This window comes from Protopterus annectens, chromosome 4.part0, assembly GCF_019279795.1.
Source record: "Protopterus annectens isolate FY-2018-M chromosome 4.part0, PAN1.0, whole genome shotgun sequence".
NCBI lineage: Eukaryota > Metazoa > Chordata > Ceratodontiformes > Protopteridae > Protopterus > Protopterus annectens.
Window position 1 is genome coordinate 371,598,862 of NC_056733.1, and position 23,651 is coordinate 371,622,512.

Consider the following 23,651-nt stretch of genomic DNA (forward strand, 5'->3'; position numbering starts at 1 on the left):
TTGCTCATGTTATTTGTGCCTAATATAACAAAATAATACACATCACTTCACTTTGATTACTTTTACATATAACAGTATAAATATTTTAGATTATTGGCATAGGTTCATAGTTTTATTTTATTTTTATTTTTTTTATTTAACATTTGTTGACCGGGAAAGTCCAACTAGGTTCCACAGAGCCTGTTTTCAGTAGAGGCCCAGTGAGAAATTCTCCAGATGTAGATGTATATAGTTTAATAGGTGTTTACTAGGCTAATGACCACACAGGCCTTTTTAAGCCTAGCCATGCATCCCAAATTTCTAACAGGTTCTGATACCCTTGATAACTGTAAACAAGTGCTTGGGAGATGAAACATTTACAAGCAAGGACCTGGGAGATGAACAGTTTACAGGTTGCCTCTGCCCATTAGAGACACAGGTGCCAAACCAGGGATGAATTTCCTGTTCACCATCCAATTATCCAAGTTGCACTTGAATTGGATTAGGGAGGAACTCTGCTTCACATGGATGGGGAGCCTGTTCCAGAGATGGGGTAGTCTCTGGGACACATACCTGTGTCTCCAGCAGGTCCTATTTATATCACAGTCAAGGTTTAAGTCTTCAGAATGGGTAATTCTGGTGCTGTTTGTTTTGATGATATGCAGAAAGTCCATCAGAATGGGGTCTGACAATGCCCCATATGCCCGGCATAGATCTCCCCTCAAAAGCCTGTGGGAGACAAAATACATGGCTAGGGCCTTGAGGTGGTCTGCATAGGCCATGTTACTTATGTCCTGCATTCTTTTAGTGAGGAACCTCTGTGGACATTCCATTTGTTGGATATGCCTAGTTAAGTACATACCAAAGGGGGCATTGTACTAAATGAAAGGGTTGATGAATGCCAAATACAGTGGAACAATGACTTCCTTGGACCTAGATGCCATACCTTTGTTTATAAGTTGCACAACATAGAATGATTTCCTCTGATGAGGTTTTACTAACAGTATTAAAGATTGTATTAAAATGTTTGTACATTGGCAATAATAACAGTGGTATAAGTAGTCTTATGCTTATGAAGCATTCATTGCAAACAAATGGTGAGTCTTATTTATAGTATTATAATTTTAAAATGTTATAGCATTGGAATGGTATAAAGTGAATGTTTTTATGCCATCTGTGGTAAATTGCATCAGGAATATATACAGTCAATTTTTTTAACTAATTAAAGTCTTCATGGGGGAAAATTGTTTAACATGATTTATACAATCCTTTGATGCAATAGCCATGTCATACAAAAGATGTGCTGTCTGCTTAACAGTAACACTGACAATACTACAGCTAATTTGTAGTAATTAATTCTGATGTTTTTTTCTGCTTTGTAGCAAAGAGTATCCAGTAATTCCTAGAAGCACAGTAAGGCAAAGAATTAACTCTAACCAGAGCCCTTTTAGTGGAGAAGTGAGGGTTTTGCCTACCTCCACTAATCTGGGTTCACAGTACCAGTGTGAGAATGGGGTGTCCACTACCTCACAAGACCTACTGTCTACATCAAACCCATACACATTGGCACAGGATCACAGCCAGGTGTACCACTGCTCAAAAAGAAAAGGTAAAGTGATAACATATTATTGCACATAAAATGTTAACTTGTCTAGTAATTGCTTATTGCCTTTATAGTTTTTTTATGGTGATATATATCTATATTCATCCATACATTATTTATTTGTGTATGTATGTATGTATGTATGTATGTATGTATGTGTCTACCTATCCATAAACCAAGCAGAAACTTCACAGTGCAGAGGCTGTGAAGTTCACTCATAGAATCATAGGATCATAGTAGGTTACTAGGCTATTGGCCCTGAGGTCCTTATAAGCCTAGCCAAGAGTTTAGCCCATATTTAGGCAAGTCAGCACCCAGAGACCCTGTCCAGCAGGGGCACAGATGGAATCCCAAGAATATATTTTCTGTTTCCCATCCAGTTATCCAGGTTGCACGTAAAAAGGGATAATGAGGTACTCTGCCTGATGTGGAGAGGGAGTCTATTCCACAGATGAGGGAGTCTCTGGGCCACAAATCTGTCCTGCCAACAAGTCCTATTGATATCACAGACCAGGTTGAGGTCATGTGTATGGTTTCTCAAGTGGAGCTTGACTTGCGGATTTGCAGCAGTCCCATCAAGGCAGGGTCTGAGATTGCTTTGTATGCCAGACAGTGTATGAAACTGAGTAGAGTGACAGGGCTTTTAGCCTATCTGTGTAGGGTAGGCGTTTGAGGCCTTGGATTCTCCTGGTGAGTAACCTCTGTGGTCTCTTTAGCTGCTGCATGTGCTTTGCGAGGTACATGCTGAAGGGGCATTGTACTCAATAATTGGCCTTATAAGGGAAGAATACAGGGATCTTATGACCTCTTTGTCCCTGGATGAGATACCCTTACTTATGAGGTGGGCCATGTAGAAAGCTTTCCATACAAAGGAAGCAACATGGTGGTCAAAGGTCAGGTTGCTATCAACCTGGGTGCCCAAATCCCTCACTACTGCTTGTGTACTTAGGACGTTGTTATTAATGTGATATGCGGGACCGTCACTCAACCAAAAGGGGATGATGATGCATTTTTTGGCAATCAGCTTGAGGCCAAGTTTCTGGCACCAGTCATTTGTTTGGGTGAAAACCTCTTGGAGGACATCCACATCACTTGGGGAATTGATGACTGCACCCAGCTTACAGTCATCTGCAAACTTGGTCAGCCATAGCCCACTGGTTTTGGCCTGCACTTCAGAGAAGTATATTCTGAATAACAGAGGCCCCAAGACCAATCCCTGGGGTATGCCACTCGTTATGGGTCTACTGCTTGAGGTGGGTTCCCCTATTTTGATTAGGTGGGTTCTATCAGTGAGCCAGTTGGCTACCCATCTGGTAACATATGGATTGATGCCTTGTTGAGGGAGTTTATCTACTATGCCTGAGTGGGGAATAGTGTTGAAGGCTTTGGCAAGGTCAAGTTAGGTAGTGTGCACCATCTTCCCCTCGCCCATGGCTTTGGTGATGGTCTCAAAGAAGTCGACCAGATTTAATAGACATGACCTCCTCTTGACAAAGCCAAACTGTGTGGGGTTGCATGTTTGGAGATTGCCAATCTCCCTGTTAATGATGTCCATGATAATCCATTCCATGGCCTTGCAGATCAGGCTAGTTAGGCTGATGGGTCTATAATTTCCTGGATTGGTGGTAGTCCATCTTTGTGTAAAGGGATGACAGTGACTGTCCTCCACTTGGCTGGGACAAAGCTGGTACTCAGACTTTGGTTGAATAGGGTGTCTAATGGTGCTACAAGTTCATGCTTGAGTTCATGTAGGATGCAGCCTTGGATGTTATCAGGTCCCATGGATGCTGAAATTTTTGCCTTTGAGGTGGGGGGGCAGGTACTGGGGATGTCCTAATGTACTGATGGTGGGACAGAGGGGAGATGTTTTTGCTGAATCTGTCAGCCAGTAGATTGGCTATATCTACAGCATTTGTGTATGTGGTATCCTTGACCACCAGTCCTGAACAGATCTGGGTGCTTCCTTTGAGATTGTGGACATATGTGAAGAAGGCCTTATGATTGCCTCTAGTAGATGTGGCCAATTTGGATTTGAAGTTGGATTTAGAGAATTTCACTAGTGCTCTTATTTGCTTGTTCAGGCTAAGGAGAGATTGCTTCCAATTGGACACCTGCTCCTTCTTGGTCCTGGACAGCAATTTTTTTCCCTTTTGTTATATAGTTTATTTATTGCAGATGTCCACCAGACAGGTTTATTCTTCCTTGCAGAGGATGATTTTGTCCTGTCAGGTATTCCTGATCCTATGCATCTATATAAATGCTTGTATAGTACTTTGGTGTAGATGTCAACATTGGTGCTAGTTTCTGCAGTGGGGGAGGGGGCTGTGAAGCTGTTTATATCATCCCTCAGGAGGCTGTAATCAGCTTTGGAGAAGTTTTTTTGTTTGACCCTAGCTAGAGGGGAGTCAGGGGAGATTGTGACTTCGAAAGTGGCCGCTTTATGGTCAGGTCTTATCATAGGGGTGCTGCAGTGGTTACTCATATTGGATAATGCCAAGTCCGAGATATTATCACCTCTTGTGGGGGTATCAACTAGCTGTTCCAAGGCATTTGCATTGATAAAATTGAGGAATCTCTGGGCATTTGTGTTCTGGCATGAGTAGTTTTTCCAGTCTATGGTTGGGTAATTAAAGTCACCCAGGATCAGGGTAAAGGGTTGAATTATGATAGATATGAAGAGTTCCAGATAGGGGGAGTGGGCATCTTGAGTCAAATTTGGGGGGCTTTAGCTAGCTATAATTTGAATACGGGTCTTGTCAATGGTTAATTGCACCTGGAGTGTCTCCTGTGCATCATACTGTTTGAGCAGCCTGGAGGTGTGTGTGTCTTTCATATATATTGAAACTCCACTTCCTTTGACTTTGTTGCCCACATTTTGGGGTCTGAATGTAGATAGGATGAGTAACCAGGTAAGGCTGGTGTTCTCTATGCAGCTTTGAACCAAAATTCTGTGACTGCACAAATGTCAGCATCTTCCAGGGTTAAGAATGCTTGCAATGAGTGCAGTTTCATGTTTAGACTCCTAGTGTTTAGCAGCATGACCTTTAATTTGCATTTTGCTGAGATTTATGCACCTAGTTCACTAATAAAATTCTAACTTTAAAATACGTACTACAAAATAATAAAGTAGTAGGAAGTCCACAGTTGAAAATGGAATATCATTTATTGAAACACACAAGCGATCCTAGTTGAGTATAATGAAAAGCATTAAAGACATTCATTAATTTATATATAATTAGGTTATTTGAAGCAAGGTAGTAGTTAAAGAGGGTGGTTATGTTAGGAGTAGTAAAAGCATTAAACTCATTCCTTTAACCAAGGCCTCCTTCTCCCTTAACACCAAAGTCTAAATTGAGACTGTGCTACCTTAGAAGTGAAACTTAAAAACTAGAGACAAATTACAATATATAAGAACAGTTTATTAAGGCTAATCTACTAATCCAAACGTTATTAATCCAAACTTTATTAATTAAGAAACCAACAAACTAATTAACCAGCAAAAAGATCTACCACTAAACATCTATCAGAATAAATATTAGTAACTTATAAATTGAAACACTTTTAACAAAGATAGCTTCCGTACCAAATAAATACTTATCAGGTTTCTGTGCAAAAAAGAAATGATACTATTAATGAATGTGTATAAATCTACAAATAAACACCTAAGTTGGCAGAAAGCCATAGCTATAATTGCTAAGGAGGAAATACAGTGAAAATGTTAGAAATAAATAGTAAAAAATGTTAGAAATGGTGTATTTTATTATTTTGTAGTACGTATTTTAAAGTTCGAATTTTATTAGTGAACTAGGTGCATAACATATTTCAAAGAGTGAACTTCATACCCTCCACACTGTGAAGTTTGTGCTTGGTTTGTTTTTGACCCATTATAGGTTACATATTGGGTTTTCTGAGACTTCGAGGAATACTATGGATTTTTCTTTTTGTATCTATCTATCTATCTATCTATCTATCTATCTATCTATCTATCTATCTATCTATCTTACCTGTCTTTCAATGTAAAACACACAAGCAGAACATGTAATGCAGGATTGAGATAGCTGTGTAAATGTGCAAATGCTTTTGCTCCTGTTTGTGTATGCATATATATGTGTGTAAGAGTGTGTGTGTGTGTGTGTGTGTGTGTGTGTGTGTGTGTGTGTGTGTGTGTGTGTGTGTGTGTGCTGATGACTGTGCATCTATTGTGCATGGACATTCTGCAAGTGTAACTTGCCAGTAAAATGCTTAGAGTTGCTATATCACTGCAGATACAGCAGGCAAAATACAGTGACAAATGTACCAGACTTATTTCTGTAAGCATAAGCCTAAAACAAACAGAACCCAGAAAATGCTGTCTATGGTCCATAGCTGATATGGGAGCCATGCAAAGGCAGTATAAGCAGTTTATTTTTCATGCTTTGGAACAAAGATTAGCAAGAGGCCCTGATATGTATAATCTGTCAAATAAATGTTAAATTCCCAAAAGACAAAATCTTTGAAAAAAACGTTATACAAATAAAAAAAAAAAAACTTCTTTAGAAAGCGACAGAGGTCCTTATGATCAATGTGAGGGGCCAACATTTGACTGATACATGTGCTAAGTAGGCAGATCATCTATTTTAATAGATATTGCATTCCAAAACAACACAGGATTCATAAATGTTTAGGATAATCACTAAATATCATGGTACCAGTGGATGGAGAAACCCAGGTGACATAAGCTCATTTAGTGGCACCAGCACCTACTGGAGCTGGTGTGGCAGAAAAAAAAATTATAAGACTTAGCTTGACCACCTCTGTTTGCAGAGATGACTGGAAACATGTCTACAGGTGTTGTCTGTGAAGAGTGACAGGATCCTTGAATTCATTATACATGAAGGGGTTGGCACACATTCCAAGATCCAGTTCATGCTACCCCTGGATGTTATGGACATGTGCATATAAGGATGTCAGAACATGATCTGTCAAGTCACCCCCTGTGACCAGTAGTGACAGTTCTCAGTCTCACTCTTTTCTTCCAGCCACACAGTGTTGCCAGTAAAAGGGCATGGGGGCTGGAAAATTTGGCCCAGAGAGGTTAAGCAGGATAATTACCATGATCTACGAAACTGAACACTGAAAATTCCAAAGGGAGCAATTCTGCTGCAGAAGTCAAGCCGAGACTTCATTAACGTAATAGAAAATGTCATGACAGTCTGTATATGGTACTAGTCAATTTTAATGTATGACTTGTTTAAAATTGCATAAGTATTTGTATGTTGACCTGAGGAAGGACGAGTTGTCTGAAAGCGCTTGTCTCTTTAATGAAGAGTTTTGTAGTTTTAGCTGTGGTAGCTGGTTTTACATTTTTTGTTTTAATTGTACTATTGTCATTGGAATGGCTTTTAGTTCTAGTGGGCATATTTCTCTTGCTTCTAAAATTGCATATTGAGATGAGCAACACCTTATATAAAAGGCATTCAGATGGGTAGTTACTTATTTAAAGACATTGAGACAGGCAGTAGTTTATCAAAAATGCATTCAAATGGACAGTGGCTTTTCCAAATAGCACTGAGATGGATAATAAGTTATCCAAAGGAACTAATAAGTTATTAAAAAAAACATGGACACTTGCAGTAACTTATCCTAAATACATTGGGATGGTCAATAACCCATCTGAAAGAAATTGATATTAGTAGTAATTTATCTAAAAGGCATCAAGATGGACAGTAACATTCAAAAGGATTGAGATAAGCAGTAACTTATCCAAACATCAGTATAGACAGTAACTTATCTAAAAAGCACTGAGAAGGACAATAACTGACTTAGAGGGCAACCATACAATCAGCAACTTTTCTAAAATGCATTGAGATGGTCTGTAACTTGTCACAAATATATTGAAGTGGGCACTTTTCTTCAAAACAAATCAGGTAAAATCAATCACTTTTCTTTAGATCAAATCCCTGGGATTAAACAACCATATTTCTATAAATGATCATATTTCTGTTTTTAGAGTGCAGAGATTGTAAGCAGAAAAAACTTTAAATAGTATTTGAAGGAGGTTTCTTTCCATGAAGTTCTGATGTATTTTACCAAACTATTTGTTTAATGGATTCACTTGTTTCATGGATGGGTCAGTTGTGCTTTGTGATGTGTATCCAAAGACATGTTTCTAATGTGTAAAAGTGGATGTTTATACCTAGTGAATTTGATCTGAAGAAGTCTGTACACAATTTAATCAAATATGAAAGTGTTTAATAATAAATGTTAATGTTTGTGGCAGTGGCATACTATTGGTGATTTGATTTTGGTTATCCAACGGCATTGAGATAGAATGCAACTTAGTCCAAAAGCATTGTACAGTACTTTCACTATTCCTTATACTTTTGTGTTTTGATTGGTTGTAGTGATTTTTGTCCATTTTTGATGCACACTCAAACAGATTTTCTATTCATGGCTTTGTTCTTTTAGTGTCAACATTCTGAGGATCACAAACATGTCTCAGAATTTCAAAAATAACTAGTTTTTTAGTGTGCTTTTTTTCTTTATCATCTATATGTTTATCAGTTATTTGTGTTATTTTTGTTATGTTTTTATTTTGATTTCTTTGATCTGATGTTATCTTTTCCAACCATCTTCAACCTGTGGGGTATCCAATACGAAGCCAGCCATTCCAAAACACTTCATCAGTGGAGCTCTGCCTCCTCTACCTATAAAACCTTTCTCCCTCCAATCTACCTCAAATCTTGTTTGCTGCCTCATGGGACTGCAATGCAATTGTGAGCTCCTTCATAGGGAGCAGCTGTATCCTTTGAATGTTGTGTGATTTTTACATTTTACTGGCTATATTTTCTTCCTCTACTCTTAATAAGCCACTTTGGATAGTTTAGCTAAGGCTAGGTTTACTGTCTGTAGGTTTTTTTGAGTGGTAGTATTTTTAGTCTATGGAATTTCTACTCTTTTTTTCTCATCTGTTGAAAAAGTTCCTCTGCAGTGTTTTTCTTGGATTGCAGATATAGTAGATTAGGTAGTTAGGCATTAGTTGTTATTTGCCTAATGTGTGCCTTTTCTTTTAGCTTTGCTATCTTCAGACAAAGTGCTTATTCCTTCATGATGGATAAGAGGAAGGGGATTAAAAAATGTGTGGTATGCTGCAATAAATTGCCGTGGCAAGATGAACATGATTAATGCTTTATTGTCTTGGTGCCTCTCACTTGGATTCCAAGTGCTCTATCTCTGCTGGTTTTAGTACCTGTGCTGTGAGTGAACACCAGGCCAAGTTGGTGTTGGAGGGCTTGTTGCTCTCTTGTGATTCTGCAGCTTCCACTTCTTCTTCCTCAAAGAAAGCTGATAAGGAGTGGGGTCAGAGTAATGTGAGTTCCAAGGCCCCTGTGTTCAAGAGAAGGACAATGGGACAGCAAATAAGTGGCTGTCCCTCATTGTAATCCACTAGATCTGAAGATCCATCAGCCTTTAGCTCCTAAAGTTGCTTCAGTGACAGGGTCAGTTCCTTCTTTTCTGTGCTGATATCCCTCACTAGTACCTCCAGCACGGAGTGTTTTTGGCTCCTTCTTGGTTAAAGGGGGGAGTTTGGGTAGGGTACATTCCCTTTTTTCTATTGTTACTCTAATGGAGTTTTCACCTGAATCCTCTCACTCTCTCTTCACCTTGGATCTGGGCCTCTCAGGCTTAGATCTGATTGTTGGATCCAACTTCTGGCCAAAGGGCTTCCAAACCATCATCAGTGCCCTCATCAGCTTGAACTGCCCATTTGGTTGGGAGTTTTAGGTCTTTGAATTTGCATACAGATGCAATATTTCCTGCAGTCTCAGATTCAGCTAGGCTATTATCCCTGCCAGCTTGGCACTTGTTCCTGAGGATTTGGCTCCACCAGTTATTTTCCTCCCTCAGGCCCTTCAGCTCTTGGGCTTGTGGATCCAGTTGCCTTAGTTCCAACCAGGTTGGTCCCAATGGGTTCCAGCACCAATCTGTATCTTGGTTTTCTCAACTCTGATGGTGTTGGAGCCGAGTGTGCCTTAGAGCTGAGAGTTCAGGGATGGGGTTCCAGGTATGGAATCTTTTCTTACTGTCGGAGCCTTGGAACTCATCAGGTGGCCTTTGGTCTTAGTGTCTGGACTGGTTGGCTTGGCTGTGGAGTCTGGTGGCTCTATGAGTTCCTCAGATCCCAGGAGTATAGGCTAAGAGTGGCCAGCATCAGGCTTTAAGGCTTCCTTTGTCAACACTCATTTCATTGGGTTCTTTCTTTTTTGGCCCAAAGGTCAAAGAAATATCAACAGGATGGAAAGACTCTGTCTGCCATTGGAGTTCACTTTGCAACCCCCCCCCCCCAATGGTCCCTCGCTAGGAAGCAGAAGAGGTTGGAAGTGCCTCATTTTTTAGAAATTGCAGCTGTCTTTTCAGGAAGTGCCTGGGGATGGTGTCCGCCATTGCAGGGCGAGCAACCAGAACAAATGACACCCACATGGTTGAGGTAGTCCACAGAATCACGGTTTCATGGAGATTTCTCAGGGAAGCCTTTTCAGCATACCTGAAAGGTTGCCTAACTGCTCTGCTCTAGAAGTAATCAGGGGTTGCTGGGCTTTCCACCCAAAAAATTGTGAGGTCATTACCTCGGAGAAATGGGTGTTGAGACTCATATCCAGAGGCTATACAATTACATTTTTATTTTCATGGAGAGAAAATTCCAAGACCCTTCCAGATGCTCAACCATATCAGAGAGGAGATGTAGCAGGTGAGATTTGGAAGCTGCTGACAAAAAGAGTCATCCAAGAAGTCCCACCAGACCAGTGACCAGTGAGGATATGGTGCCTATTCCAGGTTCTTATTGGTGTCAAAGAAGAAGAATGAGCTGCAACCAGTCTTGGATCTGAGCAAACTGAAGTGTTATGTGAAGCAGGCCAAATTCCAGATGGTCATGGTTCAGTCCATTCTGCATCAACTAAGAAAGGACAACTGGATGTGCTCAATAGAACTTAAGGACATCTACCATCATATGAAGATTGCAAAGCAGTCTAGGAGATTTCTGCACTTTTGGTTTTGATCTGATCATTATCAGTTCAGAACCTTGCTCTTTAGTGACACCACTGCCCCTGGGTGTTTATCAAGTGCATAGCAATTCTAGCAGCTTGGCTTAGTTTGCAGGGGTTCCAGTTCTTTTGGTACCTGGATGATTAGCTACTTACTGCCTCCATGAGGCATCATTAGTCAAGCTGTGGGACTCCTTACTCCAGTTGTGCCAGTCCTTGGGGATTATTGCAAATCACGAGATGCATTATGCAGCCATTTAAATGTTGGAGTTAATAGGATGCCATTTGGATATGGTGTCTCAAACATTAAGACTTCTTATAGCCAGGGTGAGGTCCCTTTGCCCGTAGGCAACTCATCTACTTCACATTCACAAGCCTCCAGCATCCACTGTACTGAGGCTTTTGGGTCACATGGCAGCATCTATTTTCCTGGTGAGAACCATATGATGATACTCCAGTGGACGTTAGCAACTCAGCATTCATAAATAACACATTAAATGAACATTAGCATCATCATGACAAACATCTGTCAGGTGTAGATCAGATGTTGGTTGAAGTCTCTCCTTGTTTCTGCTGGAAGACCTTTTATTCTTCCCTAACCTCAGGCCACAGTCACATTGGATACCTCCCTTCTGGAGTAAGGTGGCATTTCGAAGAAAGGATGGTTCAGGGAATGTAGTCAACTTTCAAGGCAAATCTTCACATCAATGCCTTGGAGATGAGAATAATCCTTCTAGCATTGCAGGCCTTTCAGGACCTTCTCCCCAAAGGTGCAATCTTGGTTCAAATGAACAATATGTTTGTGATTTGGTATCTGAGCAAACACAGGGAGGTTGGTCTTATCTTTTGTCTTAGGAAGCCTTGAGAGTGTAGCAATGGGTGATCTCCTCTCAACGGTTTCTTACAGCAATGCACATTCCGAGGAACTCCCAACATCTTAGTGGACAGTTTAAGCAGGAACATTCTCTTCCTCACAAGTGGTCTCTGAATCCAGAGTTAGTAGGTTGGATCTTCTGGTGCTGGGCACCCACTTCTGTGATCTGCAGCAGTTTTTATGCCCTGGTTCCCTTTATAGGAAAGTCACTGAGGGATGCTCTTCCATATGTTTGGCCACCAGGTCTCCTCTATGCATATCTGCATATCCTCCCCCTCCCCTCATGAAAACATTTCTTCAGAAGGCCACCTATTACAGTACAACTGTGATTCTCATTGCATTGACAAGTCTGGTTCCCATTCCTGTGGCCTCACCTTTGGTACTGTTCTTGGGTTCTCAACCCCATACCAGTTTTGATCTCTCATCCAGCAGGGATTCCCCTTCTCAGTCTTCACTCTCTCAAACTGATTGAATGGCTCTTCCAATTCCCATGATGGCTAGAGATCCCATGCTCTCTGACAGAACTGTTAATATTTTATCATCTTCCCAGAAACCTTCTAGCTGGAAAATCAATGCTAGTAAATTGAGGCGTTTTGCAATTTGGGCTTTGTTGAAGGGCTTAGATCACTTTTAGTACCGCTTAAGGTAATCTGGATTTTCTGGCTGCCCTTTTTCAATCTAGGTTGAATTACTCTGCTATCAAGGTTCAACTGGTGCCTATTTCAGATTCCCATATTGGCAGAGATATTATTCTAGCAGCCGCTCTGAAGATTTCTAAAGCTTTCCGGAGAGGTATGTTTTTATTATGACCTCCCATTCAGGATTCTGTTCCTCCATGAGATTTGTCATTCATGCTGCATTTGTTATCTAGCCCTCCATTTGAACTTTTGGCCACTGGTTCCTAGAAGATACTATATTGGAAGAACATTTTTCTGGTGGCTGTTATATCTGCCAGATGAGTTTTAGAACTGTAGGCTTTGCTGTAGGTAGATATTTCTTTTTCCACAGGGATAGGGTTTCACTTGGAAGCAATTCCTCTTTTTTGCCTAAGGAGGCATCAGAGTCTTCTTTGAATCAGCTTATTCATTTAATCGTGTTTTTTTTTTTCTGAACTTCTCTAATAAAAGAGAATATTTGCTACATTGTCTAGATCTTCATAGACAACCAAGATTTTATTTGAACAGGACCAGTGCCTTCAGGAAATCTGAACAATGCTTTGTCTATTTTTTTAAGGTCTGACCAGGCAAGTCAGTGTTGAAAACAGCTCTATCCAAAAGGCTGTCTGATTGCATTTCCTTTAGATATAATTTGAAAGGAAAGTTTTTGCTGACACAACGTAAAAGTCTACTAGAGCAATGGTTACTTCTATGGACTTTTTTCTCCAGAGTTTCCATTGATTATATTTGTGCCATTGCTACTTGAGCTAGCAGTCACACATTTGTGCCCCATTACAAATTGGATGTATATTCAAAGTCTAGGGAATGTTCTCTGTAGAATATTCTCTCCTAGGGCATCCCTGGGATGATGCATTGTTGGGGACAATGCCCCACAGGTTGAAGCTGGAGAAAAATGACAACATCATATACAAAAGTTATGTACTTACCAAAAAGATTCATGTTATCTATTTCCACCCATTTCAACAATCCCTCCCTTTCGCCCCCATCCTTTGGTTGTTTGGGCTGAGGCAGCAGATGGTTGAGCTGTCTGGTGGTTTTCCTATTCCATTTTGGGTTCCTGTTTAAGATCTTGGAGTGTTTGTTTCCTTTATATTTCATATCTGATGGAGCGACAAACTCGATGTAAAATAGATGGGAGGGATCAAGGTAATATGGGTGATCCTCCACTGTTGAAGTCTTTTGAAGTGGCTTGGCCTTGGATCTGAGTTGGATTTAATAACCCTGAGGTTGAACTGGATGTAAACAGACAACACAGATCTATTGTTATGATAAGTACATAACTTTTCTTTTGCTGTTTGATACTTCATATATATTATTTTCCTGTTTTGCTTCTAAGTGTATTCGTTTCAATTTTATATCCTTGTTTTTTTTATGCACTGTAAAGCTTTTTTTAATGCATGTGTGCAGAATACAGATTGCTTAATAGTAATTGTTTGGGTTTTTTTTTTGTGATTGTATGGTTTCATTTGCCATGTAGGTGATGGCATTGGCTGTTGCTGTATGTGGCATGTTTAAATTATTTTTGTGTTTTTATGAGCACTTTAGAGTGGTGTTAGCTGTGTGACTTGTGGTTTGTTTAGGTGCGGGATTAATGGTTTGATGTATACATTAAGGTATTGTAAGGCTGGAGATCTCACTGTTTTTCACATTTAAGTGCAAAAGATGTATTTTCAATGTAACATAAGGCTGTGTTAGTGATGCTGGGTTTGGTTTGTTTGATTGTGATGTTATGTGTTCTACATTTTTGAATGTTTTATTGTTTTTTTTTATTTTTCATTTTTACTGTGTATGTTAAATGTTGCCATTGTAACCATAGGGCTTGTTTCCATTAAAGTCTAGGGTATTTTTTTCTCCATTGTCATCTGGGGGAAACCTATCCATCTTGTTTACTATTGTTAAGATGCTGTAATCATCATGTATCAAATTGATGGGGATCCATGCTGTTCTTGAGTTGATTTTAGAAAAAAATGGAATTGTCAACTCGGTCTCACAAATTGCTACATTTTGTTGAACACTACTGTTTGAGTTAAGGGATATAACTTAACAGGAAAGGAAGATTCTCCTTCTGCCTATTTTGTATGGTCTTGGCGTTAGTGTATTTGGAGATGCAGGTTTGAAGAGTATCACTTTCCTATGGTGGTGGGGGAGTGCAGGGGTAATATTATTTAGTTTTATTTAGTTTTCTGCTGAAACCAGTGATGTGCAAATTTGATTTTTTTCATTTTCATGACTTCAGTGCAGTTTTCACTGATTAGCCATGAGCTCTTTTTTTGGATGATGTAATACACACACACACACACACACACACACACACACACACACACACACACACACACACACACACACACACACACACGTGCGTGCACAAGCACGTGCTTATATGTATATGTATGCACACACTTTCTGTTTATAATACCTGTGTGAAATGATTCTCATAAATATCAAAGGTCACACTGTTTTCTTGTAAACTTCTTATTTACTTTTCTGTGTCTGTTATGTCTTCTGATTGTTTAGCATCCACTGTAACATCATAGTTGGATGAAAATTAAGTGGTACTTTCTTCACTACTTATGCAGTTGGAGTGAATTGTCTGTTTCTTTGCTTACAATATGTTTAATAGACAAAATGTTATGGCTTCTGTACTTTTGTATTACAGTGTAAATGTATTAAAGAAAAGGCAGTGATCTTGTTAGAAAAGGCAGAAGAATGCTGACATTAAATTTAGAATATAGAGCTATCAAGTAATATAAAATACTAATGATACAGTTGAACATTTCCTAATTTCCTAGTTTTGTATGTTTCAGGCCTTTACCTCATCAGTGCCTGTTTATACTTTGTTATGCAGCAACTGAGTGTAGCCCAGTGGACCTTTCACAGTTTCATCACACTCTCTCCTTATTTATCCAGTACTAATGCTCATTATAACAGTCCATGTAGCCTCAACCATCCTCACTTTCCTAATTACTTGTCTTCCAAATCTTAAATGTAATGGTACTTACATAGTTACTCTGCTACTGACTATACTCTTAACTGTTAAATTTTCACAGAATGTCCATATTTTTTACTCATATTTTTGGTCTATTCCACATAAAATGTGTGCTTTTCTGGCAAATCACTGGGAATTGAATTCTAAATAATAACATAAAACTGAAGTACAGACTTCATATCCTTCATTACAATAATGCAAATACAATTACAAGAGTAATATTTAAAATCTGTCCTTATTTTTGGACCTTTGTCCCTGCATTATTTTAGGCTCTGTCTACATTTCTTGTATTAAAAGGTTTAGAAGCATGCTACTGACATATTATACTGTATTTCATTATCATCCCCCCATTTCAGCATTTCCATAGTTAAGCTGCATCTTCTTTTCATTATTTTAATTGTTAGAAATATCAGGTAATGTTACAATATCTTTTGCAATGTTATATCGCTTTTTGTTATGTATATACAATCCTATGTCTATTTCTAATGAATGTTCAACACTGTACATGCCTATGCAAGCTGTGACCATGCTCTTTTTCTAAATGATGTTTATGTAAGCTATTGTAAAGTTTTTTTCTCTCATATGTGTACACTTGTCTATATTTTACATTCCCTCTCATATCATGTAACTGTATTTTATGGATATGTCAAAACTGGTGTTAAATATGGAGCTTTCATCTCTGGGACTCTGCTGTAATCCTGACTTTTCCGGTAAACAAAAATAAGCAACTAAATAAACAAACAAACAAAAAGCAAGCAAGTAAATAAATAAAAAAATAGATAAATAAAAATGAGGCAGTTTTAATTTAGTGCAGCAGGTAGAGTTTTGTCTTGCTGTCTACAGCACACTGGACAAGCACTTTCCAAGGACCAGTACAGCAGTCTGTAGCCATTTTCTGGCAGCAGAGACGCAGATCTGTCAGAAGGCACAGCCTTAATGAGTTGCACATTGTTCTACAGTACTATGGTTACAGGTTTGTCTCTGATGTGATGTACATGTGAACCCTTGCCTTGAAACAGAGTATACATACGTGCTTGAATCTGCATGTTATCCAAGTTTATATTCAGTAAATAAATCTATTAAAATTGATTGACAGAATGCTTGACTGCAGTTTAATACCTCATTTAGGTATGCCTGCTTTCCAGGAGTTGGTACTGGATGCTGTATAAGTTACAATTTGGAAATCTTTATTAACTGAAGGTAACCACACAGTACAAATCACAAACAACAGCATATGTGGCCTGCTTCTGTTTGCATTATTTTTTAAGTTATGCCATGAATGTATATTTACTTTTAGTATATCTCAAGACAGTGGATGTGCAGTACGTATTATTTTTTTTTTTATAGGGTGGCAGATGTTGGGCAGTACAATGGTACAGCAGATAGTGTTGTCACCTTTCAGCAAAAGGTTTCTGATTCAGGTCTTAGCTGGGGTGCCTTCTGTGCTGAGCCTGCATGTCATCCCTGTGTTTGTGCAGGTTTTCTCCAGGTGCTCTGCTTTCCTCCCACATTCCAAAGGCATGCTGTAGGTGTGTGTAGAATGTAAGAAAAACCATGGCAGGGCTAGCCATCTGGTGGTGTGAGCACTGAATCTAGATGATGGTCATTGTTGAAGTGACATCCTGACCCCATGTGCAAAAAATGGGAAAAAGGGGGTTATGGATGGATGAATGCATGTTTACCTGTTATTATTGAATCACAGTCCATTATTTGAGAAGATTTGTTTTGCTGATATGGTTTGTTGTGTTGTGTAGTTTGCTGCTGATTAAAGGAGGTGCAGGGGGTTTCTCTCCTACTGTAGACAAGCATTGTTGAGTTTGTTGCATTCATTGTATTTTGATGCCTTCTTATTAAGTTGTGGTTTCAGTTAGTTTTTTCAGTTACTTAGACATCAATTCATTTGTTTTTTAAGTAATCCACAACCTTAATTTGCACTATGGTTTTCGTGAAAGGTGTACCTGCATGCAATCTTTACATAATATATGTAGCTGCATGTCTACACTATATGTGAGAGAAGACAAACCTTTATCAAAACTGGTTATCCCCATAGTATCCTGTCCTATAGATATGTACTCTGACCCTGTGATGTGGAGGCAGCTGTTTCAGGGTATACTTTGGGTTATTTATTAGGTTGCTGAAGGGGCAAAACCATTTAATCACCGGGTACTGTGTTCTAGCACTGCTGTGTGCACTTAGAAAGTGTTTAATAGGAGAGAATGTCTGGTGACACTGACTTTAGCTATCATTTGAGCATGCTTTAAGTTGATTTTCTTTAGTCTGGAGCTGACGGATAACAGACACGTAGGTGGGGATATATATTGTACAAGCATATAGACAATGATTGACAGCAAAGCTGGGGAGGGGCGGTTACCCTTAAAAGTTGGAAATGGTCAGTGCCAAACAGATCTGATGCATTTGTAACTTTGTAAGGTTAACACCTGAACTTTGCAGTTATTTACTAATTTCCATCTTAACTATTTAAAAATGTATTATGCTGCTACACCTAACCTTGTTGGTTTGAAAACTCTTTTAATTGTATGAAAATATCAGTAATGGTGTGTTTTATTACTGAAGAGTGTAATTTAACCCATAAAAACAATCTTCAAATAAAATGGTAGTCTGTGTGATTCACTTTTGTATGCTGAATTTCCATTTGAAATTAGTCTCAGTACTGATTTTTTGGGGTGTGCATTTTCTATGAATGCTTTTCCACTATTGCATGTGTTCTATTCTTATTTTGTGCATGTTCATATGGTGATGGTATATATTTATTTTCAATGCTACTGGATTTTATAGGTTCATAGGTAGGTACTAGGCTATTGGCCCTAGGGCCTATGTAAGCGTAGCCAATGAGGTTCCCTGGCTTTCACCACCCATGGATGCTATTTACCTGCACCCCTGTCCAGCAGGGCCATCGAAGTGATTCCTGGGGTGAATTTCCTATTACCCATCCATTCATCAAGATTTTTCTTGAAGAGTGTTAGTGATGAACTCTGCTTTACATAGATAGGTAGTTTGTTCCAGAGTATGTGAAGTTTCTGGGACAGGAATCTATCCCTCCAGCATGTTCTGTTAATTGTGGTGATGAGATTTAGGTCTATAGAGCATGTGTCTCTGAGGGATTGGGATTTCTTAAGGTGTAGCATGTCCAGCAGCTCAGGGTTTGACATAGCTTTGTATGTTAGGCAAAGATCACCTCGGAGTAGGCGATATGCTACAGAGTAAAGCTGGAGTTTTTTGGGGCGGTCAGCGTAGGGTAACTGTTTGAGTCCCATGATCCTCTTTATGAGGTATTTTTGTGGCCTTTCTAGCTGCTACAGATGCCTTGTAAGGTACATTCCAAATGAGGCATTGCACTCTATAATGGGTCTGATGAGAGCTGAGTAGAGGGGGACAATGACTTCTTTTTTCCTGGGTGAGAACCAATTCATGATGAGGTGTGCCATGTAGAAGGATTTTCTGACTACTGTGGTGATGTGATTATCAAAGGAGAGGCTACTGTCCACTAGAGTCCCGAGATCTCTTATCACACCTTTGGTGTTAAGTGGGCTGCCGCCTATGTGGTAGTTCATGGGTACAGGGATTTTACCAAAGGGGATGACAATGCATTTTTTGGTGTTGAGCTTGAGGCCATGGCTCTGACACCAGGCATCAGTCTCAGTGAGGCCCTTTTGCAGGATGTCCATGTCATTTGGGAACTCAACTATGGCACCCAATTTGCAGTCATCTGCAAACATTGTCAGCCAGAGGCCCTCTGTGTTGGCTTGTACTTTTGAGAAGTAGATCCCAAACAGGAGGGGACCCAGGACTTAACCCTGGTACTCCACTTGTCACAGGTTTGGAGTTAGATTTGAAGTCCATGAGTTTTACAGTGTGGGTTTTGTCTGTGAGCCAGTTGGTGACCCATCTTGTGATGTACGGATTTATACCCTGCTTGGTGAGTTTATCTATGATACCAGAATGGGTGATGGTGTCGAAAGCCTTGGCGAGGTTGAGATAGGCTGTGAGGACTACCTTACCCTCGTCCACGGCTTTGGTGACTGTTTCAAAGAAGTCAATTAGGTTCAGGAGACATGATCTGCCCTTCACAAATCCAAACTGGGTGGGGTCCAGAGTTTGGAGCTTACCAATATCCTTGTTTATGAGTTCTGTGATAGTACACTCCATGGCCTTGCAGACCAGGCTTGTCAGGCTAATAGGGCAATAGTTCCCAGGATCCGTGGTGGCTCCCCCATTGTGGAGTGCTACAACTGTTGCCGTGCACCATTCATTGGGTACAAAGCCTGTCAAGAGGCTATGATTAAACATAGTGCTTAGGTGGAGGGGTAGTTCATTCTGAAGTTCGTGTAGAATGAAGCCAGGGATATTGTCCATCCCGTGGATGCTGTGTTTTTGGCTTTAGATAGCGCAGTTTTCACCTGTTCAGTTGAGATTGCAGGGACACTACATTCTTCCGGTATGGATATGGGCCCTGTAGGAGGTGGGGGGGGGGGGGTAAAGTTGGCACTGAACCTATCAGCCAGGATCTTGGTGATATCAGTTGGTTCCATGAATTTTGTGCCATTGTGCTGTAACTCAGAGCAGATTTGGGTGTTGCCATTGAGATTCTTGACATAGCTGTGGAATGCTTTGTGGTTGTCCTTAGAGTCAGTGGCAATCTTATTTTTATAGTTTGCTTTGGAAAATTTTATAAGAGATTTCAGCTTCTTGCTGAGGCTGACCAGGGAACTCCTCCACTCTTGGGATTGTATTCTCTTTTGCAACAGTTTTTTCCTTCTGTTGTAGAGTTTGTTAATGGCCAGGGACCACCAGATTGGTTTCCTTTTTTTATAAGACTGCGTCTTGGTTCTATTAGCGATAGCACAATTCATGCACCCATGTAAGTGCTTATAGAGTGCATTTGTATAAGATTCGGCAGTGGTAACTGTATTGGCCATCTGCATAGGTGTTGTGAAATTGACCACTTCTGCCTTAAGGAGCATGAAGTTGGCTTTGGGGAAATTTTTTACTGTGGTTTCCTTAGTGGGGGGTGGGGGCAGGATGTGGATATCCAGGGTGATTAGTTTATGGTCGGATCTGACCAATGAGGTGTTGACTTCAGGTGTGGTGCACCTGTCACTCATGTTGGCAATTACTAGGTCAAGGATATTTTGCCCCTGGTAGGGATGTGGACAAGTTAATCCAGGGCATTGGAGTTTATGAATTCTAAGAAGCGTTGAGGAAAGGAGCTGGTACATGAATAGTTTTCCCAGTTGATGGTGGGGTAGTTGAAATCTCCCAATATTAGGGTGTTAGGTTAGACCTTGATATTCTCTCATATATATTAATAAAAGAGGAATAGGAATCCTGGGGCATGGTGGGAGATCTGTAGCAAGTTACAATATGGATTGCAGTTTTGCCCAGAGTTAGTTGCACTTGGATAATTTCAGATGAATTATGTTGGGCAACTTGCCTGGAGGAGTGGTTGTCCTTAATGAATATGGACACATCTCCACCCTTGGTATTCCGGTCATGGTTTGATGGCTGAAAGGTGTGGCATGAGTTATATCCTGGTAATGCAGGGGTGCTCTCTGGAGCCTTGAACCAGGTTTCAGTCACTCCACAGATATCGATATTCTCCATTTTAAGGAGTGCCTCAAGTGAGTGCATTTTGAGGTTTAGACTTCTAGCACTGAGTAGCATTACCCTCAGTTTTTGCTTGCCTGTATTAGCTACGCTGGTGGTTTTGTTTTTTGAGCTTTGCCTAAAAAAGGCACTATAGGGGCAGCAAGAGCCTTAGACAATATCCGGAATCCCAGGGGCGACAGGTGCAGGTCATTTCTGACAAAGCATCGTGGCCTGTCAACAATGTCGTTCCAGGCAGACAAATACTGGATCCCCTTTGAATGACACCAGAAGTTTAGCCAATTGTTGAAGTCAATCATTTTGTCCTTGTATTGCGGTATCATTCTGGTGAAGGTAGGATGCTACTCAGGGCTAGGGTCATACTTGCCTGGATTACAAGATCAGAGAGCTCCTCTATGTCTCTTTTCATCTAATCTAAGGAGGTACATTTCAGGTCATTCACACCAACATGGACAATAACTGAGTCACATTTGTACTTGTTGTTGAGTGACCTGAGTGCGCGGGTTATGTGGAGGATCCTGGAACCTGACATGCAGCTCACAGTAACCTTCTGCTTGTCTATTCTAGTGAGTGGAACATCAGTATGACTGACTATAGAATCACCTATGACCAGTGTGTTAGGTATGTAGTTTTGCCTTATGGGCAGTGGTTGAGTGGCACACTGAGTCTGTGTGTTATGTGTCTTTTGGATTGTGTTGAGGACTGGAGGTTGCTTGTGTTTCTGCTTTGAAGAGCTCTGTTGTTTGGGTAGATTCCTATTGAGAGCCCCCATAAATTATTTTGTGTATCTATGTGTGTGTCTTCGTGATGTAGATGTACTGTGAATGTGTGTTGTGTGTTGTGTGGAGTGGGTGTTTGCCTTCTCCTCTTGACTGACAAGTTCAGTCTTGGGTTGAAAGATCTTTGCCTCCAGTTTGGCTAGATAAATGCATCTCTCACAGGTTGTAGTGTTGGGTGGTAGGAGGAGAGGGTTGTTGGTGTACATGAGGCAATTGCTACATTGCCCCAAGATGCCCAATTTCATCAGGTAGACAGGAGAGTATACCGGGAGCTGTCCCTTGGACATACTAGGGAATCAATTTTTTCCTCTAAACAGAGAGGGTAGTAAGTACTCTGGCTTATTTCCTCAAGGTAACTTTGAGGAAGATAAGTAACAAAAGAACTATGCCACTAGGTAATGAGAAAGGTTTTAGTGCTTCAGGGATTTGTGGCTTATTTAGCGCTATCAGCTGTTCTGAACCAGTGCCGAGCACAAAAAAAAAAAACAGATTCAAGTGCTACAAATAAGAAACTGCCTAGTTCTAAGGGAAAAACTGAACAGCAGACTTTAAGGCACCGGGAATAGTTTTACCTTAGCTAAGCAGTGCTGTGCGATGTGCAAACTCACGCAAACCCACGCAAACATGGGTTTTTAACTCAGAAACTTGAAAGGAATAGGAGTTAGTCCAAAATGGCCAGTAAGGTAAATTCCAGAGCTGGAGACCACTCCTCTTGTGGCAGACAGGCTGCTCTAGTGCTTACCACTCTCATTGGTAAGCAGAAAGACCTTCCACTGGCACAACAAGGTCTGGACCACTCAGAAACACAAACTAAAGTCCTGAAATCAGCAGATCTGGGATCCGGACTATTCTAGTATAGGAAAGGGTGAGAACCGAGCAGTACACATAGTATTTTTTTTTTATTTAAGCAGAGAAAAACACTAAAAACAGTATAAATGCACAGAAAAGGCTGTTGCACTTGAGTGGGACACCTACAGTTATAAATTCAGTTAAATGTTAAGCTTTAAACAGGTAAAACAAATGCACACACAGTAAAAATGAATTAACAGTACAATGCAGCAGAGATACAGCAAACGGCAGTAAAAAGCAACTTTTTAAAGTGCAATTAGCTTAAAACAGTTAAAAGAAAGCCAAAAAGGTACTTAGAACAGCAAAAAGTCTCTCATTCTCATTTCTGGTGCTGTAGTAGTCTGCAGGATGCCCAAACAGGATCCGCTGAGCTAAAACAAGTGCAAACCCATGCAAACATGGGTTTTTATCTCAGAAACTTAAAAGGGATAGGAATTAACCACTACTACAACTAACCTCAATTGGTAACAGGGCATCTGTGATCTTGGCTGCCAATTGCAGTTCTTTACTTCTATGCTTCCTGACTGGCTCTTCCAGCACCTGGGTTGCTAGTTGCTCCTGGGTCATCTGGGCACTAGTTAAGACTTTAGGAATCTGCGCCATATAACCAACTTCTACTGGAAACTTGATTTTTCTGTGACATTCATAGTTACATCAAGTTAGACTAGAGAACTGTGAAGGTTAATTTATTATCTGCTGCTTCTCTCTTTGTGTATGTGTATGAGACATTATTATTTTAATTGTAAACCAGAATTTGTGCACCAATACATTTTCTAATAATTTATCTACATCATAATGAGGAATTTTTAAAAAGTTTCCTTCTGTGATGGAAATCTATTTAAGCTCTCTGAGTCTTTGTATGGTTTTAATAATTTCCAGTTTAAATTGCTTCATCTGGTTGTAGTAGAAAGATTACATGTTGTTTTATGCATCACAGAACCACTTGTGCAATGAAAAATTTATGAAAATGTAATCCATGATCCTATACAGAGTTGGTACTTAGTCTTCTTAAAAGATTACTAGGTGTAACCATCTACACATCTTTTGCTTATGAAGGAAATCATTTCAATATTTCTGAGAACAACTTTCTTGGCTAGCTGAAATGTAAGTACATTACAATAACCAAGTTATTGTTCACAGGTTTATAGGTTTATACTATAGTCGCTAGGGCCTTTACAAGCCTTGCCATGTAACCCAACCTAGTTTTGTCCCCTGAGTTCCTTGGATGCCTGTATGGTGGGGTATGTAAAGAGGTA

General features: G+C 40.0%; 1 protein-coding gene across 3 annotated transcripts in view; it reads left to right on the forward strand.

The window, feature by feature from the left end:
- TBX5 (T-box transcription factor 5) overlaps positions 1 to 23,651 on the forward strand; it is a 244,197-nt gene that overhangs the window by 215,664 nt on the left and 4,882 nt on the right. For all 3 annotated transcript variants that reach the window (XM_044068336.1, XM_044068338.1, XM_044068337.1), the window contains exon 8: positions 1,362 to 1,588. In XM_044068336.1, coding sequence (XP_043924271.1) covers positions 1,362 to 1,588 — 227 coding nt within the window. The remainder of the gene's footprint in view (positions 1 to 1,361; positions 1,589 to 23,651) is intronic.